This window comes from Coregonus clupeaformis, chromosome 9 (genome assembly GCF_020615455.1).
Source record: "Coregonus clupeaformis isolate EN_2021a chromosome 9, ASM2061545v1, whole genome shotgun sequence".
Taxonomy (NCBI): Eukaryota; Metazoa; Chordata; class Actinopteri; order Salmoniformes; family Salmonidae; genus Coregonus; species Coregonus clupeaformis.
Window position 1 is genome coordinate 42,023,937 of NC_059200.1, and position 19,963 is coordinate 42,043,899.

The window sequence follows — 19,963 nt, forward strand, 5'->3', positions numbered from 1 at the left end:
CCAACTCTGAGGATTGGTTTTTCCAGCAGGACAATGCACCATGCCACACAGCCAGGTCAATCAAGGGGTGGATGGAGGACCACCAGATCAAGACCCTGTCATGACCAGCCCAATCTCCAGACCTGAACCCCATTGAACATTTCTGGAATGTGATCAAGAGGAAGATTGATGGTCACAAGCCATCAAACAAAGCCGAGCTGCTTGAGTTTTTGCGCCAGGAGTGGCATAAAGTCACCAAACATCAATGTGAAAGACTGGTGGAGAGCATGCCAAGACGCATGAAAGCTGTGATTAAATCAGGGTTATTCCACCAAATATTGATTTCTGAACTCTTCCTAAATTAAACATTAGTATTGTGTTGTTTAAAAATGATCAGTAACTTATTTTCTTTGCATTATTCGAGGTCTGACAACACTGCATATTTTTTGTAATTTTGACCAGTTGTCATTTTCTGCAAATAAATGCTCTAAATGACTATTTTTATTTGGAATTTGGGAGAAATGTTGTCAGTAGTTTATAGAATAAAACAAAAATGTTTATTTTACACAAACACATACATATAAATAGTATAACCAGAGAAACTGATCATTTTGCAGTGGTCTCTTAATTTTTTCCAGAGCTATATGTGTATATTTATATATTTTTTTACTCAGACACCCGCGATGCATTCAAGACCTCGGGTCACGACCCGCCAGTTGAGAATCGTTGCTCTACTGTACTCTGCTCTGATGTCCAAACTTGTGAAACATGAGGAGAATGACATTCATATCCATAATTATGCATTTCTGTTTAGTGTTTAGACCAGGGATCTTCAATTCCGGTCCGAAACACCTCTGTTTTTCATCCTCTCCTTCTAATCAGGGGCTAATTCAGACCTGGGACACCAGGTGAGTGCAATTAACTACCAGGTAGAAATAAAAAAACAGAAGCGTTTCGGCCCTCCAGGACCGGAATTGAAGAACCCTGGTTTAGACCCATGATGTACTGTAATTCCATTACCGGGTGTAAATCCACTTCACTTACTGTAGTTCAATAACAAAAATATTTGTTCAAACTCAACGTGCCATGTCATAGCTGAAACCCCATTCCTTCTGCAAACATCTTTGAATCTTAATTCGGAGCAGATATTTAAAGAGTTTTTGGGAAATGTGGTCGCATAAAAACCTGATGGAGATTTTACCGTAATTATGTTACCAAAGTTTGCATCTGCACAGTTCTTCCACTGAATTAGTTTTTGTAAATTTGTCTGTGGAAATTGTTTTAAGTAGTCCTTGTGCATTGAGTTGTATGGTTTGTTAAACTTTGAAATCAATGTTTTTTGTTTGGCATACATTTTAAAGTGGAAAAAACTGAGTCAAAGCGTAATTCCGTTATCGTGGAATTGCCCAAAAACTTTAGGCCTATTTGACCTTCAGCTTTGGTGCTCTCCCTTCTGTCTACGATCTACATTGTCCTCTTGCATTATGTTAATAGTCTATCGACCACATATTTATTGAAATAGGCTATGGCAAATAGGAATAGGCCATTTGGTATGTCGTCTGGCTCTGCGCTGCCCTGTTGTGCGCACTTTACTGCACGGTGCCAGTCAAGATCAAATAGGCTAAACTATCATCTCTCACATCACGATGTCGTCACCATCGACGATGGCTGACAAGCATAGTTGATTTACGATTCTATCGTAATATTGCCCAACCCTATTGGACAGTGCAAGAAGCGATTTCAGACAGCGATACCAGTGGTCCTGAGAGCGAGAGAGAATCTGGTGACAAACTGGTGTCTTGTTGCTGGTGCTATGGGAGAATAGTGTTGTCTGCACTGGTTGCTGCTGGTGGGGGGTGGGGGGGAGTGGTGTCTGCACAGACAGTTGAGGCTGGTGCCATCAGTGTTTTCCATAAGCGCCGGCTGTCGATAAGACTCATTATCAGACAGCTACTTTTTCCACTTCATAAATTAAGGCAACAGTAAATATGTTGTTCCCCACAAATGATGCAGCAGCCGCCCCCTTGGGCTATTCAGTGGATCTCTTTGGCAAGACTCATAATTTACCCAAGTTTCGTCAAAATCGAGCCAGTGGTGTCTGAGATATTGTGTGGGTTAGCTATACTCATCCCTGAGTATATGTGCCAAATTTAATCACTCTGAGTCAAACAGATCAAGAGACATAAACATGTACCCGTTATATCACCACCGTGTGGTCGATATGACTGTTCTTGCATATGTTGATTCTTGACAGTGTTTGCAATGTGTACCAAATCTTGTTACAATACGAATGTCCTTGACTGATTTATATGCAATTATGTGTTAGACCACGCCCATGTGAATGTTCATTGGTCAATATCGGCCATATTGTTTTATGTACTAGTCTGGAAAATATTGCGCTGAGAGAGAGAGAGACCTTTGGCCATAGATGCCACATATCAAGTCTCGTGCAGATCGGTCATTCAGTGCAAGAAGTGTAGCATTTTAAGTGTGTTTCGTAAAATTCAAAATAGCAGAAAATCCATCATGGCGGACCTTATTGGTCCCAGAGGCAAATTTGGACCTACAGTGCATTCGGAAAGTATTCAGACCCCTTGACTTTTTCCACATTTTGTTACGTTACAGCCTTATTCTAAAATTGATTAAATAATTTTTCTCTCATCAATCTACGCACACTACCCTATAATGACAAAGCAAAAACTGGTTTTTAGACATTTTAGCAAATTTATTGAAAATAAAAACTGATATCACATTTACATAAGTATTCAGACCCTTTACTCAGTACTTTGTTGAAGCACATTTGGCAGCGATTACAGCCTCGAGTCTTCTTGGGTATGACACTACGAGCTTGGCACACCTGTATTTGGGGAGTTTCTCCCATTCTTCTCGGCAGATCCTCTCAAGCTCTGTCAGGTTGGATGGGGAGCGTCGCTGCACAGCTATTTTCAGGTCTCTCGAGAGATGTTCGATCGGGTTCAAGTCCGGGCTCTGGCTGGGCCACTCAAGGACATTCAGAGACTTGTCCTGAAGCCACTCCTGCATTGTCTTGGCTGTGTGCTTAGGGTCGTTGTCCTGTTGGAAGGTTAACCTTCGCCCCAGTTTGAGGTCCTGAGCACTCTGGAGCAGGTTTTCAGCAAGGATCTCTCTGTACTTTGCTCCGTTCATCTTTCCTCCAAACGTGGCGCTTGGCATTAGGCCAAAGAGTTCAATCTTGGTTTCATCAGACCAGAGAATCTTGTTTCTCATGGTCAGAGAGTCCTTTAGGTGCATTTTGGCAAACTCCAAGCAGGCTGTCATGTGTCTTTTACTGAGGAGTGGCTTCCGTCTGGCCACTCTACCATAAAGGCCTGATTTGGTGGAGTGCTGCAGAGATGGTTGTCTTTCTGGAAGGTTCTCCCATCTCCACAAAGGAACTCTGAAGCTCTGTCAGAGTGACCATCGGGTTCTTGGTCACCTCCCTGACCAAGGCCCTTCTTCCCCCCCGATTGCTCAGTTTGGCCAGGCAGCCAGCTCTAAGAAGAGTCTTGGTGGTTCCAAACTTCTTCCATTTAAGAATGATGGAGGCCACTGTATTCTTGGGGACCTTCAATGCTGCAGAAATGTTTTGGTATCCTTCCCCAGATCTGTGCCTCGACACAATCCTGTCTCTGAGCTCTACGGACAATTTCTTCGACCTCATGGCTTGGTTTTTGCACTGACATGCACTGTCAACCCCGTGGGACCTTATATAGACAAACATTTCTAAAGACCTGTTTTCGCTTTGTCATTATGGGGTATTGTGTGTAGATTGATGAGGATTTTAAAAAATCCATTTTAGAATAAGGCTGTAACATAACAAAATGTGGAAAAGGGGAAGGGGTCTGAATACTATATAATTTCATAAATGCTACATCGCTATGGCAAGACGCATCATTCACCCAAGTTTCGGCAAAATCGGGCCAGTGCTTTCTGAGATTTCACATGCGACTAATGCCCTGTACACATTGTGACGTATTTCATTCCGCCGTATGTCATCTTCACAGAGTCTTGCTCCGCTAATATATGGACAAGTGTAGTGTTTGTAACGCAAGATGGAGGAGAGCCTGTCTCTCGTCAGAGATCACATTTATTTTGAGAGATTGCTGAATATGACCTTTTCATTGAAGACAGGATAAATATATTGTTTCAGATTTAATTTTTGCCACAATACATTAAATCGAAAGAGTAGACTACTCGTTTTTCTGACTAGATTACCTATCTACAGCCTTCCCTCAAAGTTCCTCCACAGTGATTGATTGACAGGTCTTAAACCCTACCGACTCTGTGACTCACAAACATCCTGCCCCTCCCCTGACAATCCCACCGACAGTGATTGATTGACAGGCCAAAATGTTACAGGGATAGTTCACCTAAATAACAAAATGACACTGGTTTCCTTACCCTAAGTGCACCCAGCCCGGAACTACCTGGCTGGCTACTTTTTTGATTTGGATGGCTACTCCATGTACTTATGGAAAACACTGTGCCAGTAGGGATCCCCCTGTACTGTACTGTACTGTGCTGAGATTGGGATACAGAGCAAGACTGAATCCTCTGAAGGCGTTACTGCATCTTGGCACCTCATCATGTCTGAGACGGTTTGTCATCCACAGTCATGCGTATTAGTTTTATAACCTCTGTTCCCTAGCTTCTGTTGCATTTGTCATCATCGGGATAATTTAAATAGCTCATCACTGTCTCTCTCGTGATCTGTTTTTCCAAACAGTTATTTGTGTGTGTGTGATTTTTGGTTAAGGACCATAATTAGGCAAGCTAAGTGTATTATGATGATGACAGACTTGGTGCCTGTATCCTGTGTCATCTCTTCTGTCTGAATGACCCAGGACATTTGCATCTTCTCCAGTGAAAAGTCTCACAAGCTATGGCCTGACACTGTGCTCCTGCTGCTGTGCAGTTGTACTCAACAATGAATCAAGCAATATGTGAATTGTACTTTCTTGTACACTGCAAAACTGTTCTGTTACTATAACCTCCTGCATTCCCCTGAACTCTTAAAGGGATACTTCAGGGTTTTGGCAATGAAGCCCTACTTCCCCAGAGTCGGATGAACTCGTGGATACCATTTTTATGTCTCTACCTCCCGTACGAAGGAAGTTAGAGGATGTTTCGTGAGCCAATTCTAACTAGCATTAGCATAAAGCAAAGACTGGAAGTCTCCGGGCACAAACCACTCAGATAATTGAGTGAGGATCAGAAAGGATCTCATGCAGTGTCGCTGCTGGAATAGCCTATTGGTAGGGATGTAATGTATTTAGATACGTATTGAATTGTCTTGAAAAGGAAAGATGCACATCCCTACCTAATAGTTCTGAGTGATGTCTTCTATCGCCTACTGACATAAACAGGACCCCCCTCTGTCTTGGTCTGGAGGTTGCCTCAGGGCAATTCCATGCTAACGGAGTGACGCTGATAGTCCGATTTTTCACTTTCAAATGTATGTCAAACAAAAACCAATGATTGCAAAGTTAAACAAACCATAGTACTCTATGCCCAAGGACTAGAGTTGGGCGATATGGCCAAAATATCATATCACAATATTTGTCAATTTTTTTAATGGTATTTTATGTTTTTGAATAATACAAGTTATAAATATGCTTCATGTGTAGTACATGACCCTAGGGTGGATATACACTGCTCAAAAAAATTAAGGGAACACTAAAATAACACATCCTAGATCTGAATGAATCAAATAATCTTATTAAATACTTTTTTATTTACATAGTTGAATGTGCTGACAACAAAATCACACAAAAATGATCAATGGAAATCAAATGTATCAACCCATGGAGGTCTGGATTTGGAGTCACCCTCAAAATTAAAGTGAAAAACCACACTACAGGCTGATCCAACTTTGATGTAATGTCCTTAAAACAAGTCAAAATGAGACTCAGTAGTGTGTATGGCCTCCACGTGCCTGTATGACCTCCCTACAACGCCTGGGCATGCTCCTGATGAGGTGGCGGATGGTCTCCTGAGGGATCTCCTCCCAGACCTGGACTAAAGCATCCGCCAACTCCTGGACAGTCTGTGGTGCAACGTGGCGTTGGTGGATGGAGCGAGACATGATGTCCCAGATGTGCTCAATTGGATTCAGGTCTGGGGAACGGGCGGGCCAGTCCATAGCATCAATGCCTTCCTCTTGCAGGAACTGCTGACACACTCCAGCCACATGAGGTCTAGCATTGTCTTGCATTAGGAGGAACCCAGGGCCAACCGCACCAGCATATGGTCTCACAAGGGGTCTGAGGATCTCATCAACATGGAGGGCTGTGCGGCCCACAAAGAAATGCTACCCCACACCATGACTGACCCACGTCAAACCGGTCATGCTGGTGGATGTTGCAGGCAGCAGAACGTTCTCCACGGCGTCTCCAGACTCTGTCACGTCTGTCACGTGCTCAGTGTGAACCTGCTTTCATCTGTGAAGAGCACAGGGCACCAGTGGTGAATTTGCCAATCTTGGTGTTCTCTGGCAAATGCCAAACATCCTGCACGGTGTTGGGCTGTAAGCACAACCCCCACCTGTGGACGTCGGGCCCTCATACCACCCTCATGGAGTCTGTTTCTGACCGTTTGAGCAGACACATGCACATTTGTGGCCTGCTGGAGGTCATTTTGCAGGGCTCTAGCATGCTCCTCCTGCTCCTCCTTGCACAAAGGCGGAGGTAGCAGTCCTGCTGCTGGGTTGTTGCCCTCCTACGGCCTCCTCCACGTCTCCTGGTGTACTGGCCTGTCTCCTGGTAGCGCCTCCATGCTCTGGACACTACGCTGACAGACACAGCAAACCTTCTTGCCACAGCTCGCATTGATGTGCCATCCTGGATGAGCTGCACTACCTGAGCCACTTGTGTGGGTTGTAGACTCCGTCTCATGCTACCACTAGAGTGAAAGCACCGCCAGCATTCAAAAGTGACCAAAACATCAGCCAGGAAGCATAGGAACTGAGAAGTGGTCTGTGGTCACCACCTGCAAAACCAGTCCTTTATTGGGGGGTGTCTTGCTAATTGCCTATAATTTCCACCTGTTGTCAATTCCATTTGCACAACAGCATGTGAAATGTATTGTCAATCAGTGTTGCTTCCTAAGTGGACAGTTTGATTTCACAGAAGTGTGATTGACTTGGAGTTACATTGTGTGGTTTAAGTGTTCCCTTTATTTTTTTGAGCAGTGTATATACTTTTTTAATTAAATTGTTTTAATTCTCTTCTGATTGTTTCAAACTTCAACCAAAAATTATTTTCAGAATTTTTATCAATTACTGCGTTTCCTGCACTTAAGTGTTCCTTTATCCGAATAGCTATTCTCCTCTATAGCTAGTTTTCCATCCAATTTGCGACAGATTTCCATGCGAATATTCTAAAATCTGCATAAAACAATATGCACATTTTCCCTCCAGAGATGTTTCCATCAAACTGACTCATTACGGATAAAAGTGACGTAGTGCACATAAAAATAACGTTTGAGGTTAAATTCCCATGTACCGAATGAAAAATACAAGTTAAATGGGTTTCCATCGCATTTTCAACTCTACTGATGGTTTTGTCACAAACTGTTGCATTATATAGCAAACATGCCCACTCTGGTCTTGGCACGTGTGCTCTAGCCAACATCTCGTGCATACAGTGCGGGTAGGCTACCTGCATAATGAGATTATTATGGATAAGAGCAATTTTTATTTTTTTGGTCAAACGGCAGCCAAGCATCATCATGTCACCAGAATAAGATATTTATTGGAAAGGAGCATCAAGCTCGTGCGCTTTCACCACCCTGTGAAGTTCGTCATAACTTATTTCATCTGTAGCCTAATAAACTGCATGGTTTTCCGAGTCGTAGTGGAAGGACCACACAACATATCATCGCGTGACTCCAAGTTTACTTCAATATTATGGTTATTATATGAATATTTGCTGCATAAAGGCGCTTCCGCTGCTATTTTTTGCATAATTCATTTTACAGAAACAAAAAGATCCCACCATGTCGAACAAACTAATTGTCTGTCGGCATTTATAAAGTTGTACCGACATATCCTGTTTCCATCAGCCCAGTCGTGACTTTTTTCATGCGTCATGTAATTCATCCACATGAAATGGTTGGATGGAAACCTGGTTAATGACCATGTATTTTCAATGCATTTAATGGCAGTTTTACTTTCGCCACAAGTAGCAGTGTGCAGATATCTAAGGTTATTTTGACACCGACGCTGCCTCACAGGCAAGTTTCACAACAAAAAACTACATGTGCGCTCTTTCGGCGCCTTCACTGCCTCACAGGCATGATTCATGGCAAAAAAGTACCTAGAATGCGCTCTAGAAGCTCTTGACGATCTCCGCTGTTAGCAGTCTTTTACTGGCGGTAAGAACGGATGATTTCCATCATTGTTAGAGTTTAATCACTCAATTATTACATTTAACAAACCAAACATTGTAATACCGTTATGTAAGGTAAGGTAAAAATCCAAACCGGTCCGTGCATCAATAGTAAAATACGTTTTACTGGCCAGCCCTAACAAGGACTACTTTGAACAATTTCCACAAACATTTTTCCAAAAACACATTTACTTGAAGTTTGGTAACAGAATGACAGTTTGTGCTGGACTCCCATGGAGTGTTTAACTTTGCAATCATTGTTTTTTGTTTGACATACATTTTGTGTGAAGAATCTGAGTCTGTGCCACTGTTACTGTGGAACTGCCCCTCAGTACTGGTGCTGTGCACTGGCCTTCTCTACTCCTCCTTAATTATGTCTCTTATTTTCCTCTCAAAGATATAATGCAGCAGCCAATGATGCCGCAGTACAAGATGTCCCAGAATTCCATGCATGGGAGTCCGGCGTCGACAAACTACCAGCAAACCACTATTTCACACAGCCCTTCTAGGTATGACAATAAATTGCTCATTCAATATGCTGTAATGTTAGTGAGTCCTCTGCTAGTTCATTCAATACTTCTGTCAACTTCTGAGAGATGCAGATTCCCTTGGAATTGACATGTTCTTCTCATCCTCTTCCTCTACAGTCGCTTTGCCCCTCCACAGATGGGGTCAGGTGCCAGGTTCACGCCCCAGCAGAACAGCCCTGTGCCCAGCCCCTACGCCCCCCAAAGCCCTGCTGCTTACATGCAGCAGTACCCTCACCCACCCAGCTACTCTCAGCACCAACAGATCCAGCAAGGTGGGGCTGCACTTCTGCTTTTGTATAGGAACATGATACATGATGGGGAACCTACCAACTGATTCTCAAATAACCATACTGTAACTAACTATTATGCATGTCATGATGTTGATTCTCTGCTGAAGACCGTGTAGAATTTGTACATATGGACAGAAGGGCTCCATGCATTATAAACCAACACAGTTTACCCAGGTGTGTTGTGTTGATGTTCTGTGGTCGTAGAGCTTCATTCTTCCCCTGTCCTTTCACCTGCATCCTCTTTTTCAGGAAGCCCCCAGAGGCCTGTGCAGCCCTGCCTAGAGGTGCAGACCCAGCCCCAGGCCTCCCCCCACCAGAACCCCTCCACCCCAACCTTAGGTACGGGAAAACCCTGGGGACATCATATCAAATATCCACTCTCCAGCCCCATCACCTCAAAGCTGTGACCCATCGGCTTGTGTCTCTGTGACGTATTATTTGCATCACAAAATATCCATGCTCTGTCTATGCAATTGCAAACTGTATTTATAACAATAGAGGATGCAGTGTTGGTTTGCAGTGCACACTTGCTCGCTGCAAGATTCCTGTGGATTGGCATAATTTGTCAGGTCTCCTTTCTTTGGTGTTTTTGTTTTATTACTTGTTTATTTGCATTCATTCTACCTGTTGAATAAGATGATTAACAGGTGAACCAGTGTTTAGTATGGCTTTTGCGTAGCTGCAAGGTAATTGAATGAAGGTTGATTGATTGTATCTGGGATTTATTTTGGTGTCTGTTCAGTTGCCAGTCCCATGGTTCCTGGCGGCATGCGGAACATCCACGACAACAAGGTCTCTGGGCAAATTTCAAGCAACTCAGCCAATCACAATGCCAGACATGGCTCCAATGAAGACTACATGAACATAGTCCATAGACTAGGGAATGAGGTAAACACAAGAAATTATTCATACCAAGATGAAACTACCAAGCAAAGATACCATTTTGACATGAAATACAATTTCCTCTCTTGGATCCTCATTGCTGGTACACTGCCTGAATGTATTTGTTGTGTGGAGTTGTATCCACCAGTGCTGCTTTAGTTATATATATCTGATTCATGTTTTTCCCAGGAGAGTGATCCTTCCATGAGAAATGCCTCCTTCGCACTCCGTTCGCCCCAGTCTGTTTGTTCCCCTGCTGGCAGCGAAGGGACCCCAAAAGGTATACCAACAGAGACCGCTAATATGCATGATCATGCTGTGGACTGGAAATCATGAGTAAACCTACTTATTCTATGCCAAGTGTTCATGCCTGGATCATATTCATGTTCATATTTGTAAAAAACCACACACAATTTATTTGTATTAATTTTTTTGGTTTCTGCAGGGTCACGACCTAGCCTCATCCTTCAGTCCCCACACCCTTACGCTTCCCCCCGTGAAGGCGCTCCCGACCTCCTCCTGGACTCTCCTGACTGCAAGAAGAAGCAGAAGAAGCTAACTAAAGAGGAGAAGGAGCAGTTGGATAAAGCTGCTATGTACGACATCGTCAGCTCTCCCTCTAAAGACTCTACCAAGCTGACGCTCAAACTGTCCCGGGTGAAGTCCTCCGAGATGGACCAGTCCGGAGAGCTCCTACCTGGCGCAGAGGACCAGGACACTGACCTGGCCTACAACAGCCTGCAGTTCTCCCGGACGCAGCAGGACCCTGCCCACAGGTTAGGGCCAGGCCAGGGGGAGCAGTCAGGCTACCAGCAGGTCCCTGTGCTCCAGAACACTAAGCAGGCTGGAGGGGTGATCAGCGGAGCTGTGTACGACGATGCTGAGATGGACGCGCTCGCTGAGATCGAGAGGATAGAACGGGAGACGCTCATAGAAAGGGAGCGCTGCTCCAAAGAGGTTCAGGATAAAGGTGAGTTTACATTCACTATTGCACTTAAAAATCTATCATAAAAAATATTTTTCAGTGTGCTGAGAAATAGGAGAAATAACTTGCTGATAAAAATAAGTCCTATGTCAGAATATTTTCTGAGCAATGGTTTCCTCACTGCAGACAAGCCACTGAAGAAGCGGAAGCAGGACTCGTATCCCCAAGAGCCTGGAGCTGGAGGTACAGCAGGGGCAACTCAGCCTGGCGTGGGAGGGGGCAATGCTGGCAGCAAGCTGGCACCCCAGGAGGCTAGTGCTGCCAGTAATGGTGCCAGCCGGCCTGCCCTAATGGTCAGCATCGACCTGCAGCAAGCAGGCAGAGCTGACGGGCAGCCAGAGGTGAACATAGGCACCCCCACCCCTGCCCTGGAGGCCCAGCGCTGGCCTGAGGAACGCCTGGGTCCTGGGGACGGCTCCGACTCCACTGGAGTCCTGCGGCTAAACTCCAAGACAGAAGGAGACACACTACAGACTGCAGATGTCCGGCCAGAGTTCATCAAGCAGCGTGCCGACACCCCCAAGAAGCTGGGCCCTGACGTCCGACCAGAGACCCCCAAACACAAGCACGAAAACAGACGAGACTCGTCCAAACACCGACACGATAGCAAACCTGACAACAGTAAGGCCCGCTCTGAGGGCAGGACGCCTGACACGCCACGACAACGGCACGAGGGTCGCTCAGACTCTGGTCACAGGGAGGACAGGTCCCGGGACAGTGACCCATCCCGCATCCGCAGGCCAGAGACCCCCAGCAAGTCCAGCAGGGGGGAACATGACTCCAAACATGGACGGGACAGAGACCGGGTGCGGGGGGATAAGGACAGGGAGAGGAAACACAGGACAGAGGCAGGGGAACCACGGGACCGACGATCTCCAGAGCAGCGCTCCAGGCCAGAGAGCCCGCGGGTTAAGCAGGAAGGCCGAGTGGGGGTGGACCCCAGTGGGCGCCAGAGGACTGACAGGCCAGGCCCAAACCTCAAATCTCCCAATAAAGAGGAGAGGAGGAGTGGGGAGGAGAAGAGGAGTGGGGAGGAGAGGAGGAGTGGGGACGGCAGCAGGAACCGACAGGACTCCAAGCAGCAACAGCAGCCTGCTGAAAACAAACAGGAGTTCCCTGCTTACCTGCTTGGGGGCATAAAGTCTGGAGGCTTTAAGAACTTTGTGATTCCCAAGGTGAAGCGGGATAAGGATGGGCATGTATTGGCAGCTGAGATGAGGAAGCCTTCTCTGGGGTCTGTAGTGGAGGGCTGGAAGGAGCCCCGGGTCAAGCTGGAGCGACTGGGGCTGGTAGAGAAGATGAAGACAGCAGCCAAACCTGTTGTGGTGCTGCAGAAACTCAGCATCGATGAGGTGCAGAAAATCATCAGGGAGAGGAAAGATAGAAGCAGTTCCAAGTCCTCCAAGAGCAGGCCCTCTCATTGGAATTCTGAGAAAGGTAAGCGGAGACATCCTGCTGTCTGCATGACAGACTGGGTCAGCTTGTTGTGTGGGTGAACTTAAGGTTTAACTATGGTAACCTGTATTGACATGTGCTTTTGACTTATTGCTTTGAGAACTTTGAGAGTTCTAATTACTTTGCACATTAATCCACTAGCAGCACAGAATCACGTACTGTATTTTACTCCCCTTGAAAGGATTACGATTTATTGCGGGGATTATTTGATTTGGTCATGAGGCCTAGCTAAAGATCCTGAAAACAAGATACTATTGGTTTTAGTTGTGGCACATAATGTGTCATTGTTAGTGTATTTAGCCCTTTCGTACAAGGGCTAAACGATGATTGGGTGACGTCTCTCTGTGAGGTCTTGATGAATCAGTGTTGAAAGAACTGCCTCCTCATCTGATTGCTGAGATAGAGTCCACCATGCCACTGTGTGAGAGGGTGAAGATGAACAAACGCAAGCGCAGCACCATCAAGGAGAAGCCCAAGTACGCCGAGGTCAACTCCGATGATGATGACGACGACTCTGTGACGGAGTGTAAGTACCACACATATAGCTTTTTTTGCACAGCCATATCCAAAACAATGTTCATTCCAATCCCAGTAGTTGGGGGCGGGCTAATGGTTAATAACAAACCTCTGGTGTTTATGATCAAAGCTTCATCCTTTAACTTTTTGCTCCTTCTCTCTCTCCCTACAGCTACACGGAAGCGTCACAAGAAGGAGCGGGAAAAGACGTGGGAGCCTGATGAGCGGGAGAGGAGAGGCTCAGGGCGCAGGGGGTCCGGCAGCCGTCACCGTGAACGCAGCCCAGAGGATTCAGACAATGAGTCCCCACCACCCAGCATGAGTGACCGTAAGTCTGGCACTGTCTTTAACTGACCATCCAGCATGAGCATCGATGGTTGTCTCTCGCTCTATATACAGTGCATTCGGAAACTATTCAGACCCCTTGACTTTTTCCATATTTTGTTACTTTACAGCCTTATTCTTAATTGATAAAATTGTTTTTTTTCCCTCATCAATCTACACACAATACCCCATAATGACAAAGCAAAAACAGGTTTTTAGAAATCTTTGCAAATGTATAAAAAAAGAAACAACTGAAAAATCACATTTACAAAAGTATTCAGACCCTTTACTCAGTACTTTGTTGAAGCATCTTTGGCAGCGATTACAGCCTCATACCTTCTTGGGTATGACGCTACAAGCTTGGCACACCTGTATTTGGGGAGTTTCTCCCATTCTTCTCTGCAGATCTTCTCAAGCTCTGTCAGGTTGGATGGGGAGCATCGCTGCACAGCTATTTTCAGGTCTCTCCAGAGATGTTTGATCGGGTTCACGTTCGGGCTCTGGCTGGGCCACTCAAGGACATTCAGAGACTTGTCCTGAAGCCACTCTTGTGTTGTCTTGGCTGTGTGCTTAGGGTCGTTGTCCTGTTGTAAGGTGAACCTTCGCCCCAGTCTGATGTCCTGAGTGCTCTGGAGCAGGTTTTCATTAAGGATCTTTCTGTACTTTGCTCCGTTCATCTTTCCCTCAATCCTGACTTGTCTCCCGGTCTCTGCCGCTGAAAATAATTCCCACAGCCGGATGCTGCCACCATGTTTCACCGTAGGGATGGTGCCAGGTTTCCTCCAGACGTGACGCTTGGCATTCAGGCCAAAGAGTTCAATCTTGGTTTCATCAGACCAGAGAATCTTGTTTCTCATGGTCTGAGAGTACTTTAGGTGCCTTTTGGCAAACAATATTCATACCCCTTGACCTTTTCCACATTTTGTTGCGTTACAGCCTGCATTTTAAATGGATTAAATTGAGATTGTGTGTCACTGGCCTACACATAATACCCCATAATGTCAAAGTGGAATTCGGTTATAAGAATTTGTTACAAATTAATTAAAAATGGAAAGCTGAAATGTCTTGAGTCAATTGTGTATTCAACCCCTTTGTTATTTATGGAAAGCCTAAATAAGTTCAGGAGTAAAATTGTTGCTTAACACGTCACAATAAGTTGCATAGACAGTGTGCAATAATAGTGTTTAACATGATTTTTGAATGGCTACCTCATCTCTGTACCCCACACATATAATTATCTGTAAGGTCCCTTTACAGAAGAAAAATATTCCAAAACATGCATCCTGTTTTGAAATAAGGCACTAAAGTAAAGCTGCAAAAAATGTGGCAAAGGAATTACATTTATGTCCTGAAAACAAAGCGTTATGTTTGGGGAAAATCCAACACTGAGTACCACTCTTCAAATTTTCAAGCATGGTGGTGGCTGCATCATGTTATGGGTATACTTGTCATCAAGTTTTTTTGTTGATAAAAAGAAACGACATAGAGCACAGGCAAAATCCTAGAGGAAAACCTGGTTCAGTCTGCTTTCCAACAGACACTGGGAGACAAATGTACCTTTCAGCAGGACAATAACCTAAAACACAAGGCCAAATATACACTGGAGTTGCTTAGCACGACGACATTGAATGTTCCTGAGTGGCCTAGTTAGTTTTGACTTAAATCGACTTCAGAATCTATGGCAAGACTTGAAAATGGCTGTCTAGCAATTATCAACAACCAATTTGACAGAGCTGGAAGAATTCTGAAGAGAATAATGTGCAAATATTGTACAATCCAGGTGTGCAAATCTCTTAGAGACTTACCCAGATAGACTCACAGCTATAATCGCTTCCGAAGGTGATTCTAACATGTATTTACTCACTTATTCTATACATTTGCAAAAAAAAAAAAAAACATTTTCATTGAGGTATTTGGTTAGAAAAATAAATCATATTTAATCATTTTTTATTTCAGGCTGTAACACAGCAAAATGTGGACTAACTCAAGGGGTATGAATACTTTCTGAAGGCCCTTATAGAGCATAAACCAGCATGGTATACCTGTGCATTAGATACAGGGTAAAATGCTGAGGATGAGTAGTAGTAATATTTCACTAGATAAGTGTTGCTGTCCAATGTCATTGTCCTAACATGTATCTATCCTGTCCAGTTGCCAGAAAGATGAAGAAGAAGGAGAAACAGAAGAAGAGAAAGGCGTACGAGCCCAAGCTGACAGCAGAAGGTAATTTCACTCTAAATTCAGTAATGTCTTTGTTGTATGTCTTTGGTCCCATAAGTGCAGGTTACTCACTTTCTCCATGCTGTTTACTCAACAGAACTGATGGACTCCTCCACATTCAAGAGGTTCTCAGCCAGTGTGGACAACATTCTGGAGAGCTTGGAGGACATTGACTTCAATGCCATGGGTATGCATTATTCATACTTTACAGCTTTTTTTCAATTTTCTTCGGAGGTTTGAGTCACTGTTTAAATTACATTTCTACCAAGAATGGGAAAGATAACATTGTGATTGTTGGAATTATTTTCAAATGTAATAGTAAATAGTAATGCTCAGTTATAAATGACGGTGACCGAACTGCCACCTCTAACTCCACAACTCTCGTCAACAGATGACGATGAGATCCCACAGGAGCTTCTGCTGGGGAAACACCAGCTGAGTGAACTGGCCAGCGAATCTGCTAAGATCAAGGCCATGGGCATCACCTTCAGGGTAAGGAAGGGGAACACTGGATGCAGGATGATGTCAATCTTTTTGGCATTCTGTTATATTTTTCTCATCTGTCTCATCCATAGCTTTCATCTGGTAAGTTGGTGAAGGTCCTGAACATCCTGGAGAAAAACATTCAGGATGGGTCCAAACTCTCCACACTGATGAACCATGTAAGTTGCCCCCTCATATGGTTTCTCAGACCCAGATTAATAATAATAATAATAATAATAATAATAAATAATAATACGCCATTTAGCAGACGCTTTTATCCAAAGCGACTTACAGTCATGCGTGCATACTTTTTTTTTTTGTGTATGGGTGGTCCCGGGGATCGAACCCACTACCTTGGCGTTACAAGCGCCGTGCTCTACCAGCTGAGCTACAGAGGACCACCCATACATGCCACCCAACATGCCTAAAAAGCATGTTCCATGGAGAAATTCCACTTGTCTGAATGTCTTCTCTCTCTGTCGAACAGGACGCAGACGCGGAAGACGAGGAACGACTGTGGCGTGACCTCATCATGGAGCGCGTGACCAAGTCAGCTGACGCCTGTCTGACGGCCCTCAACATCATGACGTCGGCCCGCATGCCCAAGGCGGTGTACATCGAGGACGTGATTGAGAGGGTTCTACAGTACACCAAGTTTCACCTGCAAAACACCCTCTACCCTCAGTATGACCCTGTCTACAGAGTTGACCCTCACGGAGGTCAGCACCCTAACCCCACCTTACTATCAAAAGCAATTGGAACAAACCAATAACAAAATGTGGTGAGAACTGGCCACATAAATGTCCAGTCACAGTCTTCATACACTCTGTCAAACTTTGAGTGTGCTTTGTTCAAGACCAGAGCACCCAGAACATTTGAAAGACGGTGTGTACATACAAGACAGTGTGGTCCACTCGGAACTACCTGGGCCACTGTTATGCATATCCCTGTCATGACTGACTGAGGAAATGGTCTCTGCTCTCCTGTTTTACTCATCGTCTCTCCTCTCCTCCCCTCTCTCACCCAGGTGGCTTGCTGAGCTCCAGGGCTAAGAGAGCTAAAAGCTCCACACACAAGCAGAGGGTGATCATCATGCTCTACAACAAGGTGTGTGACATTGTCAGCAACATCTCTGAGCTCCTGGAGATACAGCTGTTGACTGACACCACCATCCTGCAGGTGAGACTCTGCCCCTAATGCTATCCCTGGGGGTCATGACCTCTCATGACCTTTGATTTCTGACCCCTGCTTGCTTACCTTATAACTAATCTCTCTCTCCTTCCCTCAGGTTTCCTCCATGGGCATCACTCCATTCTTTGTGGAGAGTGTCAGTGAGCTACAGCTGTGTGCCATCAAACTAGTGACTGCGGTAAGAATCCAAACCAGGGTTTCCATGGAGTTCTGCCTTTGTTCTAGAATTTATTCCCTTTTATTGTGCATCCATTACATACATCCCTTGTATAGCAGTGCCAGGGTTGCTCATGATGTGGTGCCTCAAACGTGGGTTCCCATGGAGTTCTGGATTTGTTCTAGAATACACTATATTCCCTTTCATTGTGTATGTATTGCAATGTCAGGGTAACTGTAATGATGAGCCTTTCCTCCTGGTCTCCCTCAGGTGTTCTCTCGCTATGAAAAACACAGGCAGCTCATCCTGGAAGAGATCTTCACCTCTCTGGCCAGACTACCCACCAGCAAACGCAGCCTCAGGAACTTCAGGTAACTGCACCTACAGAGAACATGCGCCACGAGAGACCATATAAGTTCTCAAGGAGAATTTCAGAAATGCTAATAATGTTATGAAGTTCATATTTTCAAACCATTTTCTTATTATTTTCAGAATGTTTACCAAGTTTCAGGTTTTAATGTCACCTGCACAAGTAAAATGCCTTTCTTGCTAGCTCTAAACCCAACAATGCCGTAATCAATGTCGATGTAGTACTGAATATACGGCCGAGTGGCACAGCGGTCTAAGGCACTGCATGAGGCGTCACTACAGACCCGGGTTCAATCCCAGGCTGTGTCACAACCGGCCGTGACCGGGAGTCCCATAGGGCGGCGCACAATTGGCCCAGGTTAGGGGAGGGTTTGGCCGGGGGGGCTTTACTTGACTCATCGCGCTCTAGCAACTCCTTGTGGCAGGACGGGTGCCTGCAGGCTGACTTCGGTCGTCAGTTGAACAGTGTTTCCTCCGACACATTGGTGCAGCTGGCTTCCGGGTTAAGCAGGCGGGTGTCAAGAAGCGCGGTTTGGCGGGTCATTTTTCGGAGGACGAATTATTCAACCTTCGCCTCTCCCGAGCCTGTTGGGGAGTTGCAGCAATGAGACAAGATTGTAATTGGATCGCAATTGGATATCACGAAATTGGGGAGAAAAAAGGGGATAAAAAACCAACAACAAAACAAATAGAAATAAGAAGAACACAAAGTAAATAAGCTTTATACAGGGTCAGTTCCAATACCATACAATGTGCAGGGATACTGGAGTTATAGTTAGATATGTACAGTGCATCATTCGAAAAGTATTCAGACCCCTTGACTTTTTCCACATTTTGTTACGTTGCAGCCTTATTCTAAAATTGATTACATCGTTTTTTCCCATTATCAATCTACACACAATACCCCGTAATGACAAAGCAAAAACAGGTTTTAACTCTGGAACCTTATATAGACAAGTGTGTGCCTTTCCAAATCATGTCCAGTCAATTTAATTTACCACAGGTGGACTCCAATCAAGTTGTAGAACATCTCAAGGATGATCAAATGAAACACGATTCACCTGAGCTCAATTTTGAGTCTCATAGCAAAGGGTCTGAATACTTATGTAAATGTCATATTTCATTTTTTATACTTTTTTATAAATTTGCAACAATTTCTAAAAACCAGTTTTTGCTTTGTCATTATGTGGTATTGTGTGTAGGTTTATGAGGAAAATGTTTTAATTAATCCCTTTTAGAATAAGGCTGTAACGTAACAAAATGTGTAAAGTAAAGGGGTCTGAATACTTTCCGAATGCACTGTATAGGGATAAGGTGACTATGCATCAGCATACAGTGGCTTGCGAAAGTATTCACCCCCCTTGGCATTTTTCCTATTTTGTTGCCTTACAACCTGGAATTAAAATGGATTTTTTGGGGGGTTTGTATCATTTGATTTACACAACCTGCCTACCACTTTGAAGATGCAAAATATTTTTTTGGGGTGAAACAAACAAGAAGTAAGACAAAAAACAGAACTTGAGTGTGCATAACCATTCACCCCCCCAAAGTCAATACCTTGTAGAGCCACATTTTGCAGCAATTACAGCTGCAAGTCTCTTGGGGTATGTCTCTATAAGCTTGGCACATCTAGCCACTGGGAGTTTTGCCCATTCTTCAAGGCAAAACTGCTCCAGCTCCTTCAAGTTGGATGGGTTCCGCTGTTGTACAGCAATCTTTAAGTCATATCACAGATTCTCAATTGGATTGAGGTCTGGGCTTTGACTAGGCCATTCCAAGACATTTAAATGTTACCCCTTAAACCACTTGAGTGTTACTTTAGCAGTATTAGGGTCATTGTCCTGCTGGAAGGTGAACCTCCGTCCCAGTCTCAAATCTCTGGAATACTGAAACAGGTTTCTCTCAAGAATTTCCCTGTATTTAGCGCCATCCATCATTCCTTCAATTCTGACCAGTTTCCCGGTCCCTGCCGATGAAAAACATGGGGATGGTGTTCTCGGGGTGATGAGAGGTGTTGGGTTTGCGCCAGACATAGCGTTTTCCTTGATGTCCAAAAAGCTCAATTTTAGTCTCATCTGACCAGAGTACCTTCTTCCATATGTTTGGGGAGTCTCCCACATGGCTTTTGGCGAGCACCAAACGTGTTTGCTTATTTTTTTCTTGAAGCAATGGCTTTT

General features: G+C 44.6%; 1 protein-coding gene across 3 annotated transcripts in view; it reads left to right on the top strand.

Moving 5' to 3' along the window:
- LOC121573854 (nipped-B-like protein) overlaps positions 1 to 19,963 on the top strand; it is a 70,042-nt gene that overhangs the window by 31,416 nt on the left and 18,663 nt on the right. For all 3 annotated transcript variants that reach the window (XM_041886197.2, XM_041886198.2, XM_041886199.2), the window contains exons 5-21: positions 8,782 to 8,893; positions 9,032 to 9,186; positions 9,454 to 9,543; positions 9,947 to 10,092; positions 10,276 to 10,366; positions 10,532 to 11,056; positions 11,198 to 12,508; positions 12,930 to 13,052; positions 13,215 to 13,370; positions 15,518 to 15,589; positions 15,684 to 15,773; positions 15,978 to 16,078; positions 16,162 to 16,248; positions 16,557 to 16,788; positions 17,097 to 17,248; positions 17,358 to 17,438; positions 17,688 to 17,788. In XM_041886197.2, coding sequence (XP_041742131.1) covers positions 8,782 to 8,893; positions 9,032 to 9,186; positions 9,454 to 9,543; positions 9,947 to 10,092; positions 10,276 to 10,366; positions 10,532 to 11,056; positions 11,198 to 12,508; positions 12,930 to 13,052; positions 13,215 to 13,370; positions 15,518 to 15,589; positions 15,684 to 15,773; positions 15,978 to 16,078; positions 16,162 to 16,248; positions 16,557 to 16,788; positions 17,097 to 17,248; positions 17,358 to 17,438; positions 17,688 to 17,788 — 3,625 coding nt within the window. The remainder of the gene's footprint in view (positions 1 to 8,781; positions 8,894 to 9,031; positions 9,187 to 9,453; positions 9,544 to 9,946; positions 10,093 to 10,275; positions 10,367 to 10,531; positions 11,057 to 11,197; positions 12,509 to 12,929; positions 13,053 to 13,214; positions 13,371 to 15,517; positions 15,590 to 15,683; positions 15,774 to 15,977; positions 16,079 to 16,161; positions 16,249 to 16,556; positions 16,789 to 17,096; positions 17,249 to 17,357; positions 17,439 to 17,687; positions 17,789 to 19,963) is intronic.